Source organism: Mizuhopecten yessoensis, unplaced genomic scaffold, assembly GCF_002113885.1.
Source record: "Mizuhopecten yessoensis strain PY_sf001 unplaced genomic scaffold, ASM211388v2 scaffold6485, whole genome shotgun sequence".
NCBI classification, from domain to species: domain Eukaryota; kingdom Metazoa; phylum Mollusca; class Bivalvia; order Pectinida; family Pectinidae; genus Mizuhopecten; species Mizuhopecten yessoensis.
Genome location: NW_018406573.1, coordinates 5,381 through 20,351, shown reverse-complemented (window position 1 = coordinate 20,351; position 14,971 = coordinate 5,381). Strand labels below are relative to the sequence as shown.

Genomic DNA, 14,971 nt, shown 5'->3' with positions numbered 1-14,971 from the left:
TTATTTTCGTTCCGTTCCGTTTAGGCCTTGTTTCATTCCGTTTTATATATATTCATGCTGTTAGTATTTGCATTTGTTCTATTCCCGGTACAAGTGATTACTTAGAAACAGTAGAGATTTCCACCTTATAACCAGTTATTCGATTGATATGCTCGAAGAGACGAATGCATCCATTCTATCAGGATTGGCACTGGGGTCTGGCCCCACCCCTGGGGACTTATTTCAAAAGTCATATTTACACCCATATGATCTCACCCAAATTCTCTTTCGAAAGAATACTTGGCAATTGGGACCTAATTAGAGGAATTTATTGTAAAAAATGAAATATGTCTCTTCCCTGATGATTTAGAAAGAATGTCCACATGGGGGATATTGTTGGTCTTTTGAAATATTTTACGGCGTAATCCCTTGCAACTGTTAATTGTATTTTCAACATTTTTATGAAACATCTTTTGAGACGGGAAAACCAACTATTATATAAAGGAAGAGACAAAAGTGAGGAAATGTTTGTAATGAAATTTATTACTATGAATTATTTTTTACGTTAATTGTTTAACAGTCAACGTGAGCGATACAAATGTACAGTGACTATGGGCCTCATTTTAATTACCGTTTTCCTTATGAATAACATTAAATTTGCTTGATGAACTCTTAAATGCAGAACTTGAATGATTGAACGTTTATGGAAGAAAGATAAAATTGGGTTTTTTCATATTTAGACTACCTGAGCACGTGAGTTGTGATGAGGGAGCCATGTTGGAACCCCTATTATTCAGTGTTCACACCTGTAATAACAGGGGCGGGGTCAAACTTGGGAGCAATGTGTTAATTTTAAGTGTCAGGTAGGTCGTTTTCTCCCTCGTCATAATTATTTAGTGTCAAAATAGCATCAAAATCGCAAATTTGAACGCCTTAAATGGTAAAATAGGTCTGTGGCATTGTTTTTACTGCCGTTAACATTGGTAATGTATTATCTCTTCCCTGTTGCTACACATCATACACACTCTTTACCTCCATTTTACCTCATAAAGTGACGTTTGGCGTGGTGAATTTATGATCATTATACATCCGAGTTGATTTTCTATGCGCCAGATAATGCGCTTGATTCGAGAATAAATTGGGTTGTCTTCCTTATCTCTATATAGGATAGGTTTTGCTTATCTTGCTAACCTCCGTGTTGAATATGATCTAGGTCAAATTGGATTGGTTACCCTCCTGACGTCCAAGGCTATGGGGGCGTCAGTCGTGTGCATAACAGGTAAGGGGAGATTACTCATATAATTGTCATCATCATTACTTTTACAATTGTTGTAATCACTGAATTCCCTTCCGTATTAGTTTTGTTTTGTTTGTTGAAGCTTTCCGACAACCTCCCTGATGAAATATAGGACAATTCTTATCAATAATGAAATGAATTAGAAGTAAAGTTACATGTGAAATGTCAAGGAATGCAAATTTTTATTCTTGTCTGAATTTTGCGTCAGATTACTTTCGTGGATGAGTTATTTTCGAAGTAAAATAATAAAAACTAAATTCAAAATTAAGGGAAATTATTAACTATGTTTTAGTTTAATCGTCTTAAGTAAAGATAAGATCTGATTTTAGTGCCTTTTTGTTAAAAATCTTGCTTCGCTTCCATCTTTACTTGCAGATATTGATGACTCTCGGTTGGAGATCGCTAAAACGTTAGGTGCTACACACACCGTTAAGGTGACGAGTCGTGACCCCTAGGTAGTTGCTAAGCAGGTGGAGGATATAATGGGAGACAAGGCTGAGATCAGCATTGAGTGCAGCGGGGCCACCCCCTGTGTACAGACAGCTATATACGTACGTGCATATAGTTATCTCCCCTTGAATTACTTAAGTCATAGTTATCTCCCCTTACAGACAGTTGCATATGTACGGATACATAGTTATCTCCCCTTAGATTACTTAATTTACAGACTAAACATACGTATAAAAATATAGTTATCTCCCCTTACAGACAGTTGCATATGTACGTATACATATATTATATATATATAGTTAGCTCACCTAAGTTTATTTTACAGACAGAACATATGTATACATACATAGTTATCTCCCCTTACAGACAGTTACATATGTACGTAAACATAATTATGTATCCTTGGATACTATACAGACGTATACCAAACTTCATATTCATTTATATTGTAATACATCGCAAGATTACTCCATACACAGCTTCCGGTATCCGTTTGCAGAATTATCTACCCTTGGATTGCATTTTAGGGGAAGGGAAATGTGTTCTTTTATCTAAATTACCGATAGAATAGTCAGCGTATCTAATGATTTATGAGAAATTCCTTAAGTATTAATCAAATATCTGTGTTTTCTGAAATGATGTGGTACGATTTATTTGTAACAAAGGTGACTGAGCCTGGAGGCTGCGTGGTATTGGTAGGATGCTGTCAAAAGGTCATCGACTTGCCAGTAATGGCTGCTTCCCTTCGGGAGGTGGACATCCGAGGAAACCTTCGATACTGCAATTGGTAAAAATGTTTGATATTTTTTATGTTTAAACGACACTAGCAGTAGTTTGTTTCTTTGCTTGGTTTTTGTTGGGGAAATGATATATTGTATCCAGCTGCGCTAAAAGTATAATAAATAACACTGAGAAATCTCCCGATTCCTCAAAAAGATTAAGTACAGTGAACATATGTTCTAAACAGAGAAAACTTATAATAATATATTTCAAAGTAATGCAGATCAGATCCAAATAAATTTTATTCGGAGACAACTGTCAACAAACTCGCAAACTGTAAACATCCTAAGCAACGACCCGGTAATTATCTGTCACATGCTAATTTAAATCAACTGTTGCTCGCGTTATTGAACTCATAAACATAATATTGCAGTTGTTTTCTTTTGCGTTTTTCCAGCTATCCGACAGCTTTGGAAATGGTAGCCTCCGGAAAGGTTGACGTCAAGCCTCTCATAACACACAGATTTTCATTGGAGGATTCAATCAAGGCCTTCGAGACGACCTTGAGAGGTGAAGGAATCAAGGCCATGATTGATTGCGCGCGTTAAATTGAATACAAAGTGTTTTCCATCAGGCCGTTTTCACGAACATATTTTTCGTTGTGTTATTCAAACCGATTTTCGGTAGCATTGAAATTCGCGATATTATGTATTTGCTACGCCATCCCAAAATATGCACCCACGAACGTATTAACATGCTATGAAATATTCTTTGAGGAAGCATTTTTACATGTGACACGAAAAAATCCATTCCGCGATTTCCCGCTCTTACTCGTCACCTTACTTTAGAAAAACTGCATTCTACTCTCATCGGGAAAATATTCATCTTGCAAACTATGATATAGTTGAATTTCCTGTTTTCTTTGCCATATTAAAGTTACAAATGTCGAGGGTGTGTATCTGTAGTTTTGTTTTTATTTGTCAGACAATTGAGAATTCGTGTATGTGTGGTTCAAGGGTGAGTATTTAAACCGTTTCCATGTTATGATGTACGGAGTAAGTCCCTAGGGAGGGGTATGCCAATGAACCGATACCAGAGGCATGGAAATCTGTTTCAAAATACATGTAGCGGGTTTGGGAGTGACCGGGTCGGGGAAATTTGAGTATATTTCAGCACTAAGTACGTGTAAATACATGACCCGTTCTCAAATAAAATTATAAAGTAATGCTCAATTAGCGTTACCGGTGGGAAGGTAACAAAGTTGTTCACTTTTTTTTATCAATAAGTCATAAACTGGTAAACTTTTCTAATTTTTAATAATGTTTGAGTCCTAAAGTTTAATGTACATAGTTCCATACAGATTCTGCTTTCCAAAAGTTTCGTTAAAATGTAATGTAAGCACCATGTTTGTTTTGCAATCTTCATTTACCTGTATATTTTTGTTGTACAGTTGTGGGATCGCACAACGTTACACGATGTGCGGTGTGCGCACGATGTGTGCACGGTGTGTGAACGGTGTGTGCACGATGGGCGAACGATAAAAAGCTGGACGATCATTGCTTGCGCACATCTGTGCGCACGATGGACGGACGTTGTGCGATACCAATCGTGGTTGGTGTAAATTGAGGAATGCCTTAACAATGTATACGGTTTCGTGTTTAAACATATCAACTTTATGTTTACGTATGTTTCTATATTCTAGCACCATCTATAAACTTATCTTTCTGTCTATACATTCTTATATTTAGAAATTGTGTTTACTGTGTTTTTAAACAAACTGAATCGACACATGTTAAATTACAGCACAATCCCGTATACAGGTAAACATAACCAGTTTGTACATGTACCTGGACCGTAGTTTTCTCCCCGCCTGGGGCATTTATGTAACTCGTCGGGTGAGGCCGGGTGTGTGAAAACCCAGGTAAAGAGGAGCTATAGGCAAACGAATGCAAATAACAAATTATTTTCATTACGGTCAAACGGTATCGCATATCAGCTCTGTGTGTCAGGCACTGGTCAGGTAAAACTCCGGACACTTATCAAATTGTTATTTACCTGTTCTGTTACCTTCGAGCCAAACCCATTCTTGACAGCCTAACGGTCGCTGTAATACTGTGTTACACGCATTGTGAAATTGTATAATCTTAATTATTGTGATGAGAAATTACAGATATATACACAGTGTACATTATCGCATACAAGCCTTCCGTATTTTTGCCATTCCGTAATTTTGATCTACAAATGATACCAAATCGCCCAGTTGTGCGAGAGAAGCGCACAACGGGGCGAACGATTGCTTAATCGCACAGTTGTGCGCACCATGTGTGGACGATGTGCGGACGGTGTGTGAACGATGTATGCACGGTGTGTGCACGCTATTTTTGGTGCGTTGTTCGGTCCCACAACTGTAGCTAGAAAAGATTTATGCTAATATGCACCTCCCTTTTGTGAAACAAGTTTCACTATAAGCCGTGCGGGACTAGCCTCTACATTCTGACATGCACCAAATAGAATTGGTTCAATACAGAGAAGCAAGGTTCGTTCTCAATAGACAAAGAAACCAACTTGAATAATAATAGCCTTCTGAAACAGTCGCCTGTTTTATCTTAACTTCATCCGCATCTGTTCTTTTCTCCTTTTATCTCATCCGTTCCTACGTGACGGCCAAAATGAACGGCGTTGAGGTTTTATAACCATTTATGTGAAAGTTTAAATTCCAAACTTATCTTTTAATTATTTTTACAAGCTGCGAACCATCCTAATATTCATTTTTTTCACATTATTTTTGGATCCCCCTCCTCTTAACTAGCTCCACAACCTCACATTTATTTTCAATGTGACAATAATGGCCACGTCACCACCAACCTCTACGACACACATCAAGACTTCTATCCGCGTGTAACGACTTTAAGTTCATAATTGTTAAGTCTCCTTTCCTCGGTAGTAACTAATGGAAGTTACATAGCACAATTAATTCGCTGTTTTTGGTATCAAGCCTGTCAGGATAGACGCATCCTGTTGGACAACAAACTACATGGTGGCCACAGTTTTCTACCAGATGAACATCAATCTACGCGAAACCTTATATATTTGATGTTTTGGTGATTCTCTCGTGCATGGTTGGCGAGGCTTTGGGGACGTTTCTATCCTGCAGTCCTGTGATCTGCCAATTTGATATTTACTTCAACAATTTTCCTTTTATCCGTGATTAAATGTAGAAAAAATAAGAAAGATGCATTACAGAATTCAGAATTTTAATAAAACAAAGCTTTATTGCTAATCACATTCGATTGAAAATTAATCGTTTTTTCATATCTTCTTTTGCTAATACCAATTTTGTTCTTTTACAAATATGTTTATAAAACTGACAATTTTGTATATTACAAGCAAATTAGTTCCAAAACTAACATCAGTGCACCCAAAACGGGATACATATGGGAAAATGGCCTTAGAAATGGTCATGCAATGAAAATAAGTATTTCAATTAATACAATTTTTACTTAATGATACTTTCATGTTAATCGTGCAAATTCGAAGGTATTCCTTTGGATATCAATTTTCATAAATCTATATTTCTTTTTTCAAAANTATGTGTTAATTGTACAAAACACACAGTAATATGTGTTAATTGTACAAAACACACAGTAATATGTGTTAATTGTACAAAACACACAGTAATATGTGTTAATTGTACAAAACACACAGTAATATGTGTTAATTGTACAAAACACACAGTAATATGTGTTAATTGTACAAAACACACAGTAATATGTGTTAATTGTACAAAACACACAGTAATATGTGTTAATTGTACAAAACACACAGTAATATGTGTTAATTGTACAAAACACACAGTAATATGTGTTAATTGTAACAAACTTTTCGTAGTTGTTTTACGGCTAAGGCTATAATAAACTAAGTCACTGTCATTTCTAACATCAAAACAATTTCCATCAGCCAAGTCTATTACAACTTTAAAAAAATACCGATATAAACAAAAATAACGTAGAAATGTTCGAAACATTACACGTTGGAACATTGATTTCCATAGTGGATCATGAATTACAATGAAACAGTTGTCACTTTCAGTCCCAAAACTTCGGCCTCCTGGCGTTCACCAACAGAAAAAGTTAACAAGGATTTTAGTTTACCCTCATCTTGCTTCGTCGGAAGTTGAGGGAAATATCGAAATATTGGGACTGAGAGTGACAAGTTTTTTTTTATTGATTCCTCGTTTGTTTATATGTCTATTGGTTTTACACAAACTAATGCAATGTCATTTTAACTATCAATGTAGCTTATATAAACCAAATCTTTCAAAGTATTTAAACAAACAATACTGATTAAATAAGGTGTAATATTCCGAACTGTATACTAATTATAAAATTAAATACATAATTTGATTGTGTAAACAACTTTGATTCTTGAACTTAATCAATGTTATTTCTAACATCCTTTTAGTTTCTATCAACAAAGTATGTTACAACTTAAAAGCTAATATGACAGATTGTATCTAATACTATATTGAAAAACAATGTTAATTATTAAATTCAATACATTAATCGATTCTGATTATATGACTTTGGTTCTTAAACTAAAAAGATATTATTTCTACTATCTATTTATTTTAATCAACCAAATCTGTAACAACTTAGAAGCATTTATTACAGATTTTAGATAGTAGTACATTGAAACAAATATTAATTATGAAATTGATTAATACATTAATCGATTTTGTTTCAACGACTTTGGTTCTTTAACTAAATCAATGTTATTTCTAACATCCTTTTAGTTTTTTTCAACCATGTATATTACACCTTAAAGTTAATATGACAGATTCTGTGAAATAATATATTGAAACAAATGTAAATTATGAAATTGAAAACATGTATCCATTATGTTATACATCTTTGGTTCTTGAACTAAATCAAGTCCTGTTAGTTTCTATCAACCAATTTAATAACAACTTAAAAAACAAATGTGACAGATTTAAAATAAAAATAGATACTGAATCAAATGTTTAATATGAAATTGATTACAATAATCGATTTTGTTTCAACGACATTGATTCTTTAACTAAATCAATGTTATTTCTAACTTCCTTTTAGTTTCTATCAACCATTAAAAATAACATATTACAGATTTTATATAATAGAACATTGAAACAAATGCTAATTATGAAATTGAATACATTAATCGATTTTGTTTCAACGATTTTGGTTCTTTAACTAAATCAATGTTATTTCTAACATCATTTTAGTTTCGTTATCAACCAAGTTAACTACAACTTAAAAGCAAATAAAACTTATTTAAAATAAATAATATATTGAAACAGATGTTAATCATGAAATTGAATACATGAATCGATTTTTTTTCAACGATTTTGGTTCTTTAACTAAATCAATGTTACTTCTACTATTATTTTAGTTTCTATCAACCAAGTCAATAACAAGTTATAAAGACATATTTAAGATGTCATATAATTATGTATTAAAATAAACGTTAATTATGAAAATCAAATTATTAATCGATTTTGTTTCAACGACTTTGGTGCTTTAACTAAATCAATGTTATTTCTAACATCCTTTTAGTTTTTATCAACCAATTCAATAACAATTTGAAAACAAATTTGACAGAATTAAAATAATAATAGATATTGAAACAAATGTTTATTATGAAATCGAATACATTATTCGGTTTTTGTTTCGACGCCTTTTTTTTAACTTAAATCAATGTTATTACTAACATACTTTAAGTGACTATCAACCAAGTCAATAACAACTTGAGAGCAAATAAAACAGATTTAAAATAATGATATATTGAAACAAATGTTATCTATAATTTAATACATTACTCGATTGTCTTTCAGCGGCTTTTGTTCTTGAACTAAATCAATGTTATTTCTAACATCCAAATAGTTTCGTTTAATTCTGTAACAATTTAAAAGCTAACATTACAGATATAAAACAATAATAACATTTAAAAAAAGTAAATTATCAAATTGAAAACATTACTAGAGTGTTTTCGTAATTTTGGTTATTGATCTTAATCAATGTCATTTCTAACATCCAAATAGTTTCTTTTTCTTTACACAAATTTGTTACAACTTAAAAACATTACCTAATGACACAATAAACCGTATGTATGCTGATTATATATTCTTGAATTGATTCAATGTTTTTTCTAACATCCATTTTGTTTACATACATGTAAACCATGTCTATCAGGCAATCAAACAAACGTATGATACTAATAGTTTGAAATGTATGTTAATTGTCAATTTCAAAACATCAATCGATTGGTTTATATACCTTGATTTCAAAACTACATGAATGTCATTTCTAACATCCACTTAGTTTCTTATAACAATGTCCATCACAACTTGAAAATGGAAACTACTGATTTAGTGTATTCACTGTAAAGTTCAAAGTATAGCTGAATGGTATATAAATGACTTTAGCTGTTTTAAACAAACTAAATCAAAGTCATTTCTAATATCCATTCAGTTTATATAAACCAAATCTACCAAAGCATTCAAACAAACATTACAGATTTGATTTATTAAAGTATACAACTGTGTGTTAATTAAAACATTTAACACATCAATCGATTGTTATAATAACTATGGCTCTAAAATTTAATCAGTCATTTCTAACATCTATATAGTTTTGATGAACCATATCTATCAAGGCATTCAAAGAAACGTTTCATATAATAGTAATTAGTATAATGTATGTTAATTATGAAATTCAAAACATCCATCGATATCATTTTAATGACTTTGACTTCAAAACGAAATCAATGTCATTTTAACACCCAAATAGTTTTATACAACGTACACACAAATATATATATAATAACAGATATAAGGTTACTTCAGATTTCTCGATAACCCCCCTGACCAACGATTTTAAACAAGCTTAGTCAATATCCTGTCTTACATAAACATATTTTCTATAAATCAAATTCATACAAATGTACAAGAATAAAATATGGAAACGTGTGTTTTGCTCAAATTTCTACTCTGTTTATAGACATTTCATCGAAAATAATTTCATATAAAATATAAACAGCATTTATATCATCTATATTTTAAACAGACCTAGTGCATCTAAGTTTTAAATGATAGTTTTGGTAACAAGTTACTTATGTTTTCTGATAACGATGATATTTTATAATACTAAAGTAACGTCATTCTCATCATTAAAGTAATATATATACAAACCAAGTCTATAAAAAATTCAAACAAAAATTACATATTGAAATATAATAAAATAATATAAACAAATTATGTCTGTCAAAACATTCAAACAAAAATTACATTTTCAATATAATAAAATAATTTATGCATATCATGTTTGTCAAGACATTTAAACAAACATTACATATTTAATATAATGAAATAGTATATACAAATCAATTCTGTCAAAACGTTCAAACATATATCACATAATATGATTAAATAGAATATAGAAATAAATTACACCAACAAATTAAAACAAGTATTAAAAAATATTATAAAATAGTATATACAAATCAAGTCCGTCAAAACATTCGAAAAAGATTATAAAATTATATATCAAAAAGGTATATACAAATCAAAACATGCAAACAAATATTACATATTGAATATAATTAATTAATTTAAACAAATCAAGTCTGGTAAAACATTCAAACAAAAATAACATTAAATATATAAAACAAATATACAGATCAATTGTATCGAAACCTTTAAACAAAAAATACATAATTTAATATAATAGTATTAACAAGTCAATTCTGTCAAAATATTCAAACAAATATTACATTTTAAATATAATAAAATCTTTTAAACAAATCAAGACAGTCAAAACATTCTAACAAAAATAAAATATTAAATATAGATAGCTAATATATACAAACCAAGTCTATCAAAACCTTCAAACAAAAATTACATATTTAATATAGATAGCTACTATATGCAAATCAAGTCTATCAAAACATTTAAACAAAAATTACATATTAAATATTGATACCTAGTATATGCAAATCAAGCATATCAAAACCTTCAAACAAAAAATACATATTTAATATAATAAGATAGTATTTACATATCAAGACTGTCAAAACTTAGTTTTTAATACAATAAAATGGAATATATGATAAAATATATACAAAATAGTGCAGTATACTTTATAACAATCGATCCCTTTTCTAAATACTTCCAATACATCGATGTCATTTGTAACATATAGTTTCTATAAACCGACTTAACTACATCTTAAACACAATAACAATAACCATAGTGATACACATACCTCTATGGTTACACCTCGAGTCTGGTGTGTTTTGGTATATATTTTCCTCTTACTAAGATACGAAGTTAGATTTCCAATGATTTCTTTAATAATGATAATGAAAACTGTACTTAAATATTGTTATTGTGAGTTTTTCAACGAATGGGAGACATGACTAAGACTTGACATTCATAACTGTTCGCAAAAATAAGCGGAATTTTTAGCTATTACTACTTATATATAATATGAATATATGGAGTCTAAATAGCGATATATTACAAAACATTATAAAATGTACAGATATATATTCATATTATTTCTTTTGTTGCTTAAAGATTGCAAGTAAACCTCAAATTTATTACAACAAAAAACGTGCAAAATAGTTAGTTGTTCTATCGTTTTGAAATATATCAACTATGTACATTGCATAACATAACAAATTAACACATTCATGTGTTTTTATAAACCACTTGCCGACATGTATACGTCATTCTAGCGCATAAAGGAAAGTCTACACAATATTATTAAGCAAACATTAAGATAACGATTCTACTGAGTAAAACACAGAATAAAACGATATTGTTAGTATAGTATGTCTTAATAAATACAAAAACACAACGTACGTACAATATAGTTCCAACTACACTGGGATCATTTATGCTTAAATCAATGGACCCTTTCATAACATCCAACGCATTGAAAAAATGAAATATGCCAACATTGCGTCTTTTAGATCATCACTTAATAACATCAAAATGAAGTGAAAATTGAAAAAGCTTACATGACTTTTTCAAAATCGAAATCTAGCGTTGTCATTACTTTTTAACGTCATTTTGGTTGCAAAATAATTGTTAACTATGCACTTATGATAAAAGGATTAACTATTTTATAATAGTTTTTAATGACGATTTGACAGTGTTGTATCGTAGAAACAGTGTTGCAGTGAAGAAATATTGGAGTGTTCAGGAAGTTACAATTTATTTGCTATCTCCTCCATTATTTTCGCTGTTAAGCCTTTCAATGTGGTTGCCTGTTCCTCTGTGTACGATGTTCCTGGTATTTTAGGATAATCCATCACATCTGGGTAACGCATTCTGGAGTAACTTCCAACAAGAGTTTCTACGTCTTGTATCCAGACTGCGAGCTGCTCGTTTCCGGCCACCGACGAGATGATACTGCGTAAGTTGTGAGAATGAGTCACTTTCCTCTCATCGATACAGTACATATACGCTTTGCAGGCTTTCTCACAAGCCTAAAAGAAGGAAACAAGTTTTAATTTGTTAGAATACTTAGGAAAATAACTACGTGAAATTACATATAAATAAAGAATTTAATCTACCACCTTTTATTTCTATATAGGAATAACTTAAGTATATATGCTTGACGAGGTAGATTTTCCCTTTAATATGTTTGTCTCATCATGTAATCATGTATTTATGCATATATCTCGTTTTTGTAAAAGTTGGTTACATCGATAAAGGGTCGGTTGAAGAAAAAAGTATACATTGACCTCGAAACTGCAATTATTTTTATCTTTGAAAAAATATATACACTTAAAGCTGACAGTACAGGTTAAAAAGCTTTCAATGTAGATTTGTTTTTAAAAAGAAAGTTTCTTTTTCTGGTTTTGAGATCTTCCCCAGTTACAATCTCTTCCGGCTGTCGTATCTAAGGAAGCGCCCACATTTTAGAATGTACTTGCTTGGAAACGAGTATGGGTTTCGCTGGGTATTCTTTTTTTATCTCCACTGAAAGCTTTTAAACTTGCATTGTCAGCTTTAAATATTATGAACAAGGTTACAATTTCTACAAACTCTCAGGAAAAAACACATTACATTAAGCTACATAGATTCAAGTAAAATCATCTTACTTGGTGGAATTTGAAGCAAATCCAGTTGTAGTCCTCCATGCTTTGACAACCACATTCTGTTGTGTTGTTCAGTTTTAATGAATTTACTCCACATTTGAAATCCATTTCAGCTTGCCTGAACCACCTCTTTGCCTCTGCAGGTTGAGGGTTTGGAACATAGTGTCTTTTTACTGCATACGACTCGGTGAAGTGTCTATGGTTTTCTCTGTGTATTGATGACACCCTGTCTCCGAATGCCTGCAATTTCTCCGAGCATTTCCCGTATCTCCAGTCACTGTAGTCTCGCTTCTCCTTCTGCCTGTTCTTGCGCCCGTCCGTTGAGCTGAATCTAGAAGTACCAAACTGTTCTCCTTCGTTAAGGCGTTGCATTACATCTAAGATGAATTGTGTAACATCCTTACAAAACTTCTGATGGGTGCTACCCTTACCGAAGTTATTGTCAGGATGCCATAACAGCAACAATCTCTTCATGATCCGTTTGCGATCTGCATCATCCAGTTTCCATGCCTCTGACAACGTATCAATAATTTCGTCAAAAATGCTGTCTCTATTAAGAGGTGTAGAGCCGTCGTGTCCAAATTGATGGAGTACTAACTCCGTAGTTGTTGATGTTTCCGGATATTTTACCTTGTATAATCGAATTCCCACTACTGTGTCGGTGATGCCTTGACCGAAATTGACTTCGTATTTCTGAAGCCAGTCGTTTGGACTAGCTGCTGGTAATATTTTTATTATTCTCGAAAAAATAAATACAGCTCCAGTACTGGTATCGGTTTCGTCACCATCAATTAATGGATCAAACTTCTCATAGGCGACTAAATCCCCAACTTTTAGCAGAGTGATTTCATTCTCTAGTAACTCGTGCAGATCAAGGGGCACTAGTTTTCCTGGAAAGTACGCTAAGAACTCATCCTCTTCGTTTTCTTCCTCATCTAAAAGTTCATGGCAGTACTTTTTGAATCTTTCTGGATAATCCATATAATCAACCAGTTCACGAATTTTTTCTGGTGCGATTTTGTTATCTACACAATCTGAGAGAGTTCCAAAAAGTGTTTGTCCAACGTCTTGCAGCCACAGCCTTACTCCTTGGTCGTCAGCTACAAAATATAGTTTTGGTTCGCTTTTCTCGACCGAGTAAAAACATTTCTGCAGAGCTTCTGTGTCTGGAATCTGTCTATCATCCATCATAAGGAAGGTTGTGATCTCAGAGAGGGAAACTAGCTGTATTTTCAGCAACCGTTGACGGTAGATTTCAAAATCTTCGTCACTGAAATTTCCTATTTTTTTTATAACGTTCAAAAATCTTGAAGACGCTAAAAATGCTCCTAATTGTTCAACTTTCGTATCCTGTTTGGTATTATTCGAAGAAGATAAAAGGCATTCCTGTACGATTGAACTTAACACTCTTGGTTTAAAGTTCTCTGGTAATTTTAAGATGAGATTTTCTTGTGTGTGACAATCCTTCAAACTGTGCATAAACAGTATACCATGATTGGCGTTTTGCATAACCTGTGATCTAAGCTTTGGTTTATCAACAAACACAAGGTCAGTTGATTTTGCCAAACGTTTTTCAGAGGTAGGTAAAAAAAGGGTATCAACTTCCTCCATGGATTTTTCAATATCGGCTAAGCTCTTCTCTTCTAGCAACGTCATGATACTTCTCAACGCAGTCAACACGTCCCGTATGTGATCAGGTCCAAGCATGTTTAATTTGACTTCGGCTTGAATTCGAAGCAGCACTTCTGAGTATTGACTCAAATTAACCGAATCGGTTGTTCCAATATATTGAAATAGTTCTTTGAATCGTCCGTATTGGAGCGGAATCTCTACCAAATATGGCGGTATCGGTTTCTTTCCGTCAAACGCAATAGATACTTGTTTCGCGTTGACATATATTTCCTCGTCCTTTATGTGTACGAGTGGTGTTTCTGAAAGCATACGTTTGGTTTCAGGATTACCAAGGCAATGTTCTTGTAGATATTCATAAATCTTTGTCATCAAACCGTTGATGACTGAATCAGAAATACAAGCACATTGACTTTCTGTTTTCCTTTCCTTGTCCTGTAATTTTTTGTTGATGGAATCACACACATTATGGGTATGAGACAGAACTTTGCGTAATGGTGGTTTGCGAAGGATTCCTAAACCGATCCAACTGGGATGTACATACCGTAGAAGAACAGGGGTATTTGTCCATACAATTGTCGAAAGAGATTGAGGAACAGAATCGCAAAATTTTATCAAATTCTCACATTCAAACTGCGGACATATTTCATCATAAACCTGATGAACAACGTAGGGTTCAACGAAGCGAATGCTTTTTATTGTTTCTAAAAATGCAGTGTTTTTGCAAAAGTCCGCTGTATCAAACAAGAACTT

The 14,971-nt window shown here is 32.6% G+C and overlaps 2 protein-coding genes across 2 annotated transcripts; one reads left to right on the top strand and one right to left on the bottom strand.

Annotated features, from left to right (window-relative positions):
* Positions 1 to 1,182: 1,182 nt before the first annotated feature.
* On the top strand, positions 1,183 to 3,390 carry LOC110452211 (sorbitol dehydrogenase-like). Its single transcript, XM_021500584.1, has 4 exons — positions 1,183 to 1,258; positions 1,652 to 1,827; positions 2,392 to 2,513; positions 2,904 to 3,390. The coding sequence occupies exons 2-4, from the start codon at positions 1,759 to 1,761 to the stop codon at positions 3,052 to 3,054; spliced, it is 342 nt and encodes a 113-aa protein (XP_021356259.1). The 5' UTR covers positions 1,183 to 1,258; positions 1,652 to 1,758; the 3' UTR covers positions 3,055 to 3,390.
* Positions 3,391 to 10,383: 6,993 nt separating this feature from the next.
* LOC110452209 (sacsin-like) lies at positions 10,384 to 14,949 on the bottom strand. The gene is made up of 2 exons (XM_021500583.1): positions 12,593 to 14,949; positions 10,384 to 11,974 (listed from the first exon to the last, which is right to left on the bottom strand). Exons 1-2 carry the CDS (start codon positions 14,588 to 14,590, stop codon positions 11,693 to 11,695), a joined length of 2,280 nt encoding a protein of 759 aa, XP_021356258.1. The 5' UTR covers positions 14,591 to 14,949; the 3' UTR covers positions 10,384 to 11,692.
* Between the last annotated feature and the right edge of the window lie 22 nt (positions 14,950 to 14,971).